The sequence below is a fragment of the Microtus pennsylvanicus genome, chromosome 14, assembly GCF_037038515.1.
Source record: "Microtus pennsylvanicus isolate mMicPen1 chromosome 14, mMicPen1.hap1, whole genome shotgun sequence".
NCBI lineage: Eukaryota > Metazoa > Chordata > Mammalia > Rodentia > Cricetidae > Microtus > Microtus pennsylvanicus.
The window spans coordinates 16,765,530-16,778,420 of NC_134592.1; the positions used below are offsets into that span (position 1 = coordinate 16,765,530).

General features: G+C 40.8%; 1 protein-coding gene across 1 annotated transcript in view; it reads right to left on the reverse strand.

Annotated features, from left to right (window-relative positions):
* Positions 1-12,891, reverse strand: part of Catsperb (catsper channel auxiliary subunit beta) — a 200,199-nt gene that overhangs the window by 104,495 nt on the left and 82,813 nt on the right. The window contains exons 9-14 of the mRNA XM_075947829.1: positions 7,913-8,008; positions 7,668-7,786; positions 6,699-6,731; positions 1,936-2,002; positions 1,478-1,524; positions 708-857 (exon numbers count right to left, since the gene is read on the reverse strand). Of these exons, the coding sequence (XP_075803944.1) occupies positions 708-857; positions 1,478-1,524; positions 1,936-2,002; positions 6,699-6,731; positions 7,668-7,786; positions 7,913-8,008 (512 nt within the window). The remainder of the gene's footprint in view (positions 1-707; positions 858-1,477; positions 1,525-1,935; positions 2,003-6,698; positions 6,732-7,667; positions 7,787-7,912; positions 8,009-12,891) is intronic.

The following is a 12,891-nucleotide window of genomic DNA, read 5'->3' on the forward strand; positions in this document are numbered from 1 at the left end:
CTGACACTATCACCTTCTCCTCTCCTGTTGTTCTCTTGACGTCTGTCTAGCAAAACAGTAACGGGTTTTTTTTTCCAGGAAAATATCAGTTATGTTCAGCATCGGCAGGCATGGCGGTACATGCCTTCAGTGCTAGCACTCAGATTTAGAAGCAGGCAGAACACTGAGCTCGAGGATACCCAGTACTACCTAATGAGTCCCGGCCTTAAAAAAAAGTTCAACAGAAAAATTAACTTATTTTAATTTTACATGGGCTGCGGGAGGGTGATGTATATGTTGTACTTAGGAGTGAGTGCTGAACAGCCACTTAGAGAGCCCTAACTTTTCTAAGGGCTCCGAGAATAATTCTAATTAAGAGCCGCGGTTAAGGGCCTCTACAACAGAAAATATATATCCATGACAATGGGTTCCCTTTTCTTGTTGTTGTTCATTGAAGGAAACCCTTTCCAGGAATGTTAGATTTATATGGAAAATATTAATCATGTTCCCCTGAAAAATGAGTAAAGAACAACAAGAAAGCAGCCAGCATCATGACTTTAATTTTCATCAGCTCGAATGACAAACAATTTAAAAAAAAAAAAGGTTCCAAACTAGTCTATGGATCATAAATAATCTTGTCATTCTCTATGTCTGAGATCACAACAAATTGGAAATGATGTCTGCTAAGATCAGTTTGCAGTGCTTGGTAATTGAACAATAAGACTTACCCGAGTATGGAAGAGATAAATTCCGGTACCACTTTCTTGGTCAATAAGAAATGATATCACATGTGGAAGAAATCTTGCAGTTTTAAAAGGAGAAGAAAAGCAAGGCAACCACCGAAGAAATGGTTCTTTACTATAAAAACAAGAACTGGACTACAAATAAAGAAGAGTTAACGTTGTTTCTAAAACACAAATCCCAAGTAGTTGCTGTAGGAAAATAAGTGAATAAATCATTCTGCTGTTCTGACAGGCCACATATAAATCAGTCAATCTCTCTCTCTCTCTCTCTCTCTCTCTCTCTCTCTCTCTCTCTCTCACACACACACACACACACACACACACACACACACACACACACATATGAATACAGTGATCTTTTAGGACATGTTCTTACTATGTGAACCTAGGATGGCTTAGAATACATAATCTAAATTCACACTGAATTTGTGATTTTTCTGCCTTCACCTACTGATTACTAGAATTACAGCTGTGTGTCACCACATCTGGCTCCCAGATCATAGGTTTAATTCTTTAATATTTATCCTTTTCTTCTCGGTGGATCAATTTCAGAAGGCACTTCAAAGAAACATTCTTCTCTGGCGTGGACTACTTGGCTTTAACAAAGTAAGTGTCTGCTGTTAAGCCTACAAGGAGACACCCCTGGGGGTGGTTAAGTTTCTCTGTGTGCTTAGACATCATATTTTAGATTAACAACAATTCTTACACTCATGCTTAACAAAATTTCCTACCTTTGAAAGTTTTCTATATCATACCTCACTCAGGGTCATGTTTCTGTCGAAAGTGATGGTAACGTAATCAGCTGGAAAGCACAAAGGAGCAGATTACGAAGAGCATCTACACTGTAGACTTAGGAAGTGTTAGTGTTAATGGCGTTGCCTTCACAGAGTCCAATGCCAGTTATGTGCCATCTATTAATGCATCTCTGGACACAGTTCTCTTGCGATTAGGCAGGCGTTCACTCCCCCTCATTTAAGAGAAGCCGTCAGTGTGAAGCCCAGGGGAGCCTCAAGCCTGCAGTGTTCCTGTTTCTGCCCCCTGGGTGTTAAACCAACAGCAAATACATACCCCTACTGAGCCTGCTCCTCATTTCGGGGTCATTAATTCATACAGAATAGTTATCTTCACATTTTATTCATTTGGGGGTTTAATGCATTTTAAGCTATATATAATCTATAGTGATAAAAGTCTGTTAAGATGTTTTCAAATTTACCTTCAAAATCTTCTCTGTTTGCAAAACATTTTTCATTATACCACAGTTTTCCTTTGATATAGTCAACCTATACAAATACATAAATGAAAATGTCAACTAGGTCATATCTGGAGTTAAGAAAGCAACTTACTTTAAACATTCCAAAGTTTTGATCATTAGTGGACGTGAGGAAATAAAGACAGAAAACTCCGCCCGTAAGAGGTTGCAGAATGGGGTTGAGACACCAGAATGCACATTGTTGAGTCGCCAGAAAAGAAATGCAAAGGCCTGATGATGTTCTTGGTTATGAAGTGTCTTTCCAAACCCCCAGAAGATCCTTAAACTTTCACCGCTGTTAGATTGGGGCATACACTTATCTTTTAATTCCACACTTGCTGTAACAGGGCGTAAGGAGTCTGGACAACAGGCAGATAATGACAAGTAGCAGCAATATAAAGGCTTTGCACGTTGATCATAGAGAAGTGGTGACAAATAAGAATATTTCTGTTGGATAATATGTATAATAAGGTGAGAAGCTTTGTTAGAGCAAGATTTTTAGTTTCCAGCTGCTATTGAGACAAAGAAAACCTTATATTTTTATAGCTATGTCAGTGATAAAATTGACATACATTGTTGATGGAAACCAAAAAAAAAATAATGACATCTTGAAATTTGAAGGAAATAATTGGATCTAGAAAACGTCATATTGAGTGAGGTAACCAAGACTCAGAAAGACAAATATATGTACTCACTCATAAGTGATATTTAAACATAAAACAAAGAAAACTAGCCTACAATTCACAATCCCAGAGAACCTAGACAACAAGGAGGACCCTAAGAGAGACAGACATGGATTTAATGTACATGAGAGGTAGAAAAAGACAAGATTTCCTGAGTAAATTGGGAGCATGGGGACCATGGAAGAGGGATGAAGGGGAGGGGAGAAGAAGGGAGAGGAGCAGAAAAAAATGTGTAGCTCAATAAAATCAATTTTAAAAAGTGTCCTGAAATTGATCATGGTGGTGGTTGATACAAAATACCATAGAACTGAGCATGTTAAGAAGATAAAGGTGTTGCCATACAAATTTTACCTTGGTAAAACACTAAGCAAATCATAAGGCTTTTTAAGAGTGAATGACCGATGACTTTTTTGAATTATGCTATATTATCACTCAAATTAAGCTGTTAAAATAAAACTTTGATTTCTCACGAAAGCCTCCAGATTTTAGGGTACCATACTTATCATTATTAATCTTGACAATTTTAATACTGGATCTTTTTGGGCAATGAACTATGCCTCTTCCTTCTGTTTAGACTAATTGATGAATTTTTTTCCTACATAAATCCATACTAAAACAGTCGATTGATTGTCCTTAGGGATGGTTTAACTCATATGAGGCTGATCTCATACCAAAGATGAGTCCAGAATACTGTTCTGATCCAGAGTCACAGGTTAAGAAGGAACACATGACTTGGATCACATGAGCAATGAAAAATCAACCTTAGAGATGATGGAAAGCATTTATTCCTTTGGGACAGGCAAAACAGTGGCTACAAGCCACCTGGCAGCTATTCTTACCAATGGCTGAGGAACAGTTACTTAGAGTACAGTTACTAGTGTAAAGGACAGCACACCCAAATCTGAGGACAGAGCCCCTGGGACACCTGCTATTCAAGGGAATCCAGCCGGAAGTCAGTCTCACCCTTCAAATTCCTATGATTCCTAAGAGAATAACATGGATAGGCCTGGGAAGGGGAATTAGATGAGACCTCTTGGTGAAACTGAGGGAGAGGAGGGCAGTCAAGGGGAGAGGGATAAGAACATGAAGGAACAATGAGATGGTAGAAGTGGGGGAGGAGCGGAGGGAGAACAATGAAAAAGATATCCTGATTGAGAGAGCCACTATGGGGTTAGGGAGAAACCTGGTGCCAGTGAAATCCCCAGAATCCACAAGGATGACCCCAGCTGAGCCTCCTAGCAATAGTGGAAAGGGTACCTGCACTGGCCTTCCCCTGTAATCAGAGAGGTGCATACCCTGTCATCCTAGAGCCTTCATCCAGTAAGTGATGGAACCAGATCCACATCTGGGATCAAACTCCAGGAATCCAGTCAAAAAAGAGCGAAGAGTGAATATATGAGCAAGTGAGATTAAGATCGTGAAGGGGAAATCTACAGAGACAGCTGAACCAAGCTCGTGGAAACTCATGAACTCTAGAGCAACAGCTGCGGAGCCTCCAGGGGAATGACCTGGGCCCTCTGCATGTGGGAGACAGTTGTGGAGCTTGGTCTATCTGAGGGGGCCCTGGCAGTGGGACCAGGATCTAGCTCTGATGCATGTGCTACCTTATTGAAGCCCATTCCCTATAGTGGGATGCCATGCTCAGCCTTAATGCAGAGGGGAGGGGCTTGGTCCTACCCCAACTTAATGTGCCAGGTTTGGTTGACTCCCCATGGGAGGAATGGATGGGGAGTGAGCTGGGGTGAGAAGGCTAGGAGGGGCAGGAGGAGGCGTGGGAGGGGCAACTGTGGTTAGAATGTAAATAATAAAAAAAAAACAGATAAAGCAAACTCTGAAAGAAAAGAAAACCCCCTATGATTTAAAAGAGCCAACAGCTTTCTCTCTTTTGCTGAAACCAGTTGTGTTTGGTTTCTGTCATCTGTCTTCAGGAGGCTGTTTGGAGGCAAGCCTCCGGGAGGAGATTAGGTAGAAGAGTCTGATGCCTTTCCTACTCTGAAGGAGCCTGGAGAGGTGAAATCAGCACCCTTACAGGAGAGAATCCAGAGACGTAGCCCCAGCCCTTCTGTCAATTAAGGGCACAGGGAGGAGACAGCTGTCTGTGAACCAGGGACTGGGCCCTCACCAGACACTGAACCTCACCAGCCAGCCAGTGCTCATCACTGTTTTCTTCATCTTTTTATCTTCTGCTTAATTGAAACACACATTCTCTTTAATTTCCTCCAAACATTTAGAAATGTTTCTTCATCTTAACTTCTGTTGTGGCACTAGTCTACATCCACTCAATGGCTATGCTATCCTTCATTTTATTTTCCTTTTAATTACAATTGTGGAAGGAAGCCCCAGAAAGTGTTTTTGTGCTGTGTAAACTCCTAAATCCATCTTGATTGCCTCTCTTTTCTTTTTTTTTCTTTCTTTTTCTTTTCCTTTCTTCTGTGTCTCCTTGTTTGTTTGTTTGTTTGTTTGTTTGTTTGTTTGTTTGTTTTGAGATAGTATTTCAGTCCTGGCAGTCCTGGTACTCATCATGTAGACCAGCCTGGCTTTGAACTCACAGAGATCTTGCCTGCCTCTGCTTCCCAAGTGCTGGGATTAAGACGTGCACCACCACACCCTGCTTTCTTTTTTCTTTTACTATCTCAGGGTCAATGACAATGATCATGGTAGTAGCTTAGTGAATGCCCATGATTTTATTAGCTAAATTTTGCTGCTCTGGTTCACAGACTAGCATTCTAGAACATCTCCTGTTTTTAATGACTGTGTTCCATTGGGACCTCAGATGACCTCAGTTTTTAGAACACATCAACTCTGGCAATGCCTGACTGAGGGAAGAAAGCGCAGTGCTCTCTGCTCCTCTGAGTCGCTGTCTCCATGCAGTTAATTTCACCATGGAAGCCTTCTTCCCCTGAAGGAGTCCTTCAACCTATCACTTCAGGCTCTGGGAAAGCTCAGCTCCCCCTTCTAGCAGTCTTCTCTCTGCTTCCTCAAAGCCACCATCACTGATGAGAAAAACTATTCCTGGAGTGAGTTCTGAGGGTCAGCTCTCTTTGCAGGATCCTCTACTTGCCTTTCCTTTGCTGCCCTGTGTTGCCATGAGCCATGATCTCATTATTTTAGTCCGTATTCTATTGTTTATACAGAGTAGCCTAGTTTGGGAAAATAATTTCCATACTCCACTTCAGTAAAACAACAAGTAAATGTTTGTATCCATTGAACATGTTGGTGTTGCTGGGAATTGAACCCAGAGCCTGGGCACGCAGGGCAAAGACTCTACCATTGAGCTACATCCCTAGCACACTAACATTTTTGATTGGCAGTTGGCCAAATCCGAGCATGTGGATTTGAGAGAAGAGATAAAGTATTTCCATTTGTTCCTTCCATCGTGCATTTGTTTTCTCTCCTGATTTCCCAGTTCTCTGTTTCACTTTTCCTCCCACCAATACTTTGATATTACAATTACTTGTATTTGGTTCCGGAGAACTAAGTGTGGTTTCTTACTTGTAGTGACTGTGTACAACACAGGACAGAATGGAAGGGGACATGCCAAGGCCTGAGAATGAATATGGAGAATTTTCCTTGCAGTTTCAAAACTGACAGTGCATGTTCATGTGTTGAGAGTGCCTTCTTGAATGTGACAGACTGATTTTGCAACAGAGAAGGAAGCAAACTAACAGAGGAAAAGGTTCCCCAAGAGGACAGAAATGGAGTTGTGGTCATTTCTAATGGCAGTTTTTGTCCAAAATGGAAGTGCTCCTTTTTCTGGGTCGATACAGGACAGGTGGATTGGGAAGTAAAACTTTTGCCAGATTCCAGGTCTCACCCTTCCCAGTGGGGCATCTCTGTGCACAGCATGCCTGAGCAATCTCCACAAGCCAAGAGAGAACCCACCAGAAAAAAACAATGGCTGCCAAAATTAGGAGAGTCTAATAATTATGGAAAATATGCTTTTAGTTTAAACTGAAAATAATTTTATGGTAGCAAGAAACATGTAGACTTTTAATTATTGCTTTCCAAGTTGCCAAGTGAATTGTAGGAAATCAAAAGTCTTACCCTTTCAAAACCGCAAAAGTCTGCTCTTGAAAGCTGGAGGAGGAAGAAGAGGAGAAGGAAGAGGAAGAAAAAAGTTAAAAATTTAGTTGCTTTTCAGAAGGTATAACAAACCCTTTTATTTTAAGCTGTCACACACACACACACACACACACACACACACACACACACACACGGGTTTCTTTTGTATATCAGCAGATAAATGGCCCCCGAAGGATACTGTGGCTTCTCATCAGCCTCTTGATAGAACGTCATTGTATGTATATAGCTCCATCTCAGTGAATATTTCTCTTCTCTTTGTCCCAGAGTTATGCTGTCTTCTATTTTCTTCCTCTGTCTTTCTGCCTGACGAAACTTTCTAATCTCTGTAGTTAGACCTGGATGAAGAGTCTCAACTTCACTTTTCCTCACCTCTTGGTAGAATAAATCAGTTGCCCTATCACAGAATTTCTCAACAGGATTGGTTCCCAGTTTATGAAGGGTCTGCTTTGGTTTTTATTTACTTGTAATGTTGCACATATATGGAGATAGCAGACATTTCAATACACTTGTACAGTGTGTAATTGTCTTATCAAGAGAGTTGGCATCTCTATCATCTTAGGTGTGTATTATTTCTTTGACAACATTTAATTGCTGTTCATTTTAATATAACATTTAGCTATAAGAATTGCCTTATAGCATTTTAGAAACACATCATGCAATAAATAAATAGACAAGTAGATAGAAAGATGATGTCTTTCCTATTGCATTTGTTTAAAATCTACTAGGGATGGTCCAGCAATAAAACTAATGCCACTTTTACTTATACTTCAAATGCTATGAAGCAAAGGAAAAAGATGTGCTATCATACTTTGAGCCTTTTTAATCTTTAGTTCTAAGATATACTATTCATAAATCAATTAAAAACTGTTTCTTTTTTATACCACAGAAGATATTAAGAGTTATCAATAGATTACAAAGAAATTTTCATACCTGTATTCCTGTAGAGACTGGATAACGAAGATCGCTACTTACAAAAAGACCCAAAGAGGTAAGGATGACTAAAAAATGATTTGTTAACACCATATCTATCAGTGTCAGTCCTTTATGTTCTGAAGGAAGAAATCAAATCACATCATAGGTTAGAAACAGTGAGTTTTTTAGAAAGACATTTCATAAATACTGAATGAGTTTCAAAATAAATGAAATATGAGAATAAACACAGCCAGAAAAATTACCATCTTTAAGATGTGAATAGATGTTTTCTGTCAGGTCATACCATTTGGTTTTATTATAATCCCAAAATCCAGAAATGGTAACTCCTATGAAAACACCTACCATGAAAGAAAAAGAAATCAGAGCCAGGCAACTTTGCAGAGCTCAATACATGAACACAAACCTGCTCCATCTTCTAAAATAGGCTCCTCCACACTGAATTAGTCACAGCTCTATAGAACTGACAGTGTGAATCTATATCGTCTGTCTGTCTGTCTGTCTGTCTGTCTGTCTATCTATCTATCTATCCATGGAACATGCATTTAGTCATCAAAAATCCAAATTTCCAAATGAAAACAAACACATATGTGTAAATGTTACAAATATATACATATTATATAAAGGGGATTAATTAGAATGGCATTCAGGCTGTAGTCCAGTTCAACAATGGCTGTCTACCAGTGGAAAGTCCAGAAACACAGTAGTTGTTTCAGTCCACTAGGCTGGGAGTCCCAGCTGGTCTTGAGTATGTGCCGGAATCCTGAAGAAGTAGGCTCTAATGCGGTGAAGGAATGCACTTGCTAGTGAGGGCGAGGGCAAGCAGGCAAAGAACAAAAGCTTCCTTCTTCCATGTTCTTCATATACGATGACACCAGAAAGTATGACCCTGATTAAAGGTAAGTCTAGCTACTTCAAATGATTTAATTAAGAAACATTCCTCCACTACTTCAAATGATTTAATTAAGAAAATTCCTCACAGGTATACCCAGCACTTTGGGTTTTACCTGATTCTAGATTTAGTGAGGCTGACAAGGAAGAATAGCCTACATGAGTCCATTCCTTGTCAATCTGACAAACAGTCATATCTCCTATGTCATGCTTAATTTCGAAATGAAACCAATAACCGGGTTATAATTATGCCTCACATGGTATAGCTTTCCCACCAACAACCACAAACACATTATATACTTAACCAGATCATAATTTGGCCTAACATGCTATAATACCTCACACAACTGCAAACACATTCTAAATTTTAGGATAGGTGGGAATGTTTCTTGAGGGATGTTCTTTTAGTATCTAAAAACATGAATATGAAAACTTAAAAACCACTAATATTTATTAAGTGATGTTATTGTGCATATAAAGAAATCAAGAAAGAAAACACAAATATCTGCAAAAATACATTCTTAACAAAATATCACAGCAATTGTAATTCTCATTTCTTCAACTGGTCCCATGGCCTTTATATTTATAGCTGTTTTTGCCTACTACACTTTCTGGTATTTCCTCTACCCTCAGCAAACCTTTGGAAGTCTTGGCACTTTTCCTAGAAGATTGATCCATATCCTCATTCCTGAAGGGCCTGTTTTCACTGTCATCCTGCCTGAATTAGTTGTTGCAACTTCTCCCCGACACTAGTCAAAGACCCCCTAAAGGATCTTTTGCATTCCAGACGTAATTTTTCTTACCTCCATTGTGGAGAAGCAACTCAATTTTCCCTTGGTAATCTGAATCAGTAACCACTCTTAACACTGTTATTCCTTTCTTAGTCTGTAGGGTTAAGGGCAGCCAGGGCATAGTCTGAGCTTCCAGTTCAATGGAATGCTGTTGAGTCTCCTGGCAGGAGCATTCTTCCTTCTGGAACCAAAACTGCTAGGCCACCAGAACTTAAGGTCATGGGGATAAAAAGCAAAATTTTGCTAGTGGGTGACTAGGGGTCAAAGTGAGTGGAACAATTCCTTTTTCCACCATGTGATCCCTGAACCCCATAGATCCTGGCTATGGGAGAGACTGTACCATATATCTGCTGCTGATTCAAAGAATATACCACCTTCTGATGGCTCTTGACCCACCTAATCTGTGCTATAACTGTGTTTTCAAAAGCTCATTCCATCATTATGTTAGGCAAGCTGCTTCAGGCTGCTGAGACTCTATTAAGACCAGTAGATTATATGATCATAGGCCCACTCTCCCACTTCTCTGGTTGTGAAGTAAGGTCTTTTGTTAGAAGCAATACTGTATGGACCATGAGGGTGATGGATAAGGCATTCCTTGAGTTCGCAGATGGTGGTTTGGCAGAAGTATTGCACGAAGGAGACAGAAAGGCAAAGCGCTGTCCTTTCTCTTGAGAAGAAGTTGTCCAATGTGGTCAACCTGCCACCAGTTTGATAGCTGCTCATCCTGGGGAATGGTGCCATATCTGGGGCACAGTGTTGTTCTTTGCCTTTGGCAAATCTGGTACCCAGCAGCAGCTGTGTTCAAGTCAGCCTTAGTGAGTAGCAGTCCATGTTTTCAAGTTCATGAGTCACCCCCATCTCTGCCACCACAGCCACTTTGTTAAGGGGATCTTTGGGTAATGACAAGGATGGAAGGGCAGAGAAGCTAACTAGTCATAGACTGGACCATCCCATCTACTTGGTTATTGAAACCGTACCCTCTGAAGTCACTTTTTGATGGGCATTTACTTAGGACCCAAGAATCTTCACAACCTTCATCCGTTTGAGGAGATCTATCCACATCCTTCCTAGCCAGATATCCTTCTCACGAAGTTTCCAACCGTCATCGTTCCAATCCCTGACATCTAGTTCATACAACTCATGAACCAGTGAACCATCACACATCCAGATATTTCTCATTCAAAACAAAATATATGACAAAGCCTGAAGTTTTTTTCAACTGAGATTTCCCTTTTCTGGGGCCTTCAGGATTGTCCCAGAAAGAGGTTGCAATGCTACAGCTGTCTACTTCTGGGTGGTGCCTGCTTAATGTGTAGAACCATTGGAAAATCGGGCTCTGGTCTTCTCTTCCTTAGTCAACTGATCAGGTCACACCCCAAGAGGATATATGTACATACTTGGGAGCAGGGAGCATTGTAATGGGAGTGGGAACCACAGGCATTTGGGAAACTTCTTCCTGTTATTTACTTGTGCCTTCAGAACCTGCTCAGGGACCTGGAGAGATGGATCAGAGGTTAAGAGCACTAACTACTCTTCCAGAGGTCCTGAGTTCAATTCCCAGTAATCACATGGTGGCTCACAACAATATGTAATAAGGTCTGGTGCCAGAAAGATGAACATGGTATGTACTCATTCATAAGTGAATACTGTTTGTGAAGCAAAGGATATTGAGCCTATATTTCATGATCCTAGAGAAGCTAAGTAACATGGTGAACCCTAAGAAAAGCATACATAGATCGACCCAGAAAGGGAAAATAGTTAAGATTGCCTGACAAAACTGAAGCCATGGGGGAGGGGCTAAGCAATAGAAGAGAGGATGCCCAAACTGGCCTTGCCCTGTATCAGACTGATGAATATCTTCTCATGCAGCAACTGATGGAAACAGAGGTGCAGAGCACTGGACTGAGCTCCCAAAGTCCAGTTGAAGAGTGGGAGGAGTGAGAATATGAGCAAAGAGGTTAAGACCATGATGGGGACACCCACTGAAACAGTCTACCTGAGCTAATGGGAGCTCACCAACTCCAGCCTGACGGGGAAGGAACCAGCTTAGGACCAAACTAGTCCCTCTGAATGTGGTTGACATTGTATGGCTGGAGCAGACTGCAGGGCCACTGGTAGTGGCACCAGGATTTATCCCTACTGCTTATACTGGCTTTTTGGGAACCTATTCTCTTTGGATGGATAACTTGCTCAGCCTAGATATAGTAGGGCAGGCCTTGGACGTTCCCCAAAGCAATGTGCCTTACCCTCTCTGAAGACTGGATGTGGGGAGGGATGGGAGGTAGGTAAAGGGAATAGGAGGAAGGGAGGGAGTGGGAACTGGGTTTGATATGTAAAATGAAAAAAAAATAGTTTGTTTTCTTTTAAAAAAATAATAAATTTTTTAAAAAAGAAAATAAACTAGGCATAAAGTAAAAAGATCTGGTGCCCTCTTCTGGCCTGCAGGGACACATGCAAGAAGAATCCTATATATATAATGAATAAATAAATCTTAAAAAAAAAAAACAGAACCTGCTCAGGCTTGATCACATATATCCAATTCCATTTGATAATAGATCATTGCTGTGAATATTTTACTTCATGGCTTAGTGGGTCACCAAGCTCATGATGGGTAGCTCAGTTTCCATGGTAACTTGGTGGGCTATTGTCAAATGTTCAGTTTCCACTAAAGTCCATTAGCAGGCCAAGATCTGTCTCTCAAAGATAAAATAGTTGGCTAAAGATAATGGTAGAACCTTGCTCCAATATCCCAAAGGTGCCTTCCGTGGTTCTCACATATGGCCCTGCCAAAGGCTCCAAACAGCATCCTTATTGGCCGCTGACATCTCAAGTATCATTAGGTATGTTGCATCATATGGCCCATGAGGTAGAGCAGCATTCTAAGCAGCCTGGACTTGTTGAAGAGTCTTCTGTTCCAGGCCCCACTCAAAGCTAGCCACTCTCTGAGTCACTTGCTATATGGGCAAGAGTAACACATTCAGGTGAGGAATGTGCTGTCTCCAGAATCCAAATAGACCCACTAAACACTGTGCTTCTTTCTTGGTGGTGGGAGGGGCCAGGTGCAAAAACGTACCCTTCATCTTCGAAGGAATATTTCTGTGTGCTTCACACTATGCAGCCCTAAAAACTTCACTGAGGTAGAAGGCCCTTGAATTTTGGTTGAATTTGTTTCCCATCCTCTGATATGTGTATGTGTTATTACACCAATGTGATATTTTATGGAAAGTCCCTTCTAAGTAATGACACAAGACAGGTGAGTTAATATATCCTTGAGGTTGAACTGTAAATTTATACTGCTGGTCTTTACAGCTGAAAGCAAATTGCTTCTGGTGGTCCTTATTGACAGGCACCAAGAAAAAGGCATTTGCTAGACAAATAGATGTATACCATGTACCAGGAGATGTGTTAATTTGCTCAAATCAGGACAAAATGTCTGGTATAGCAGCTGCAATCAGAGTCATTACCAATAACTTGTGATGTGTCAACTCCAAGACAAATCTTTTTTCTGCACTGACCAGTTAGGAAAGTAAAAGGGCGATGCA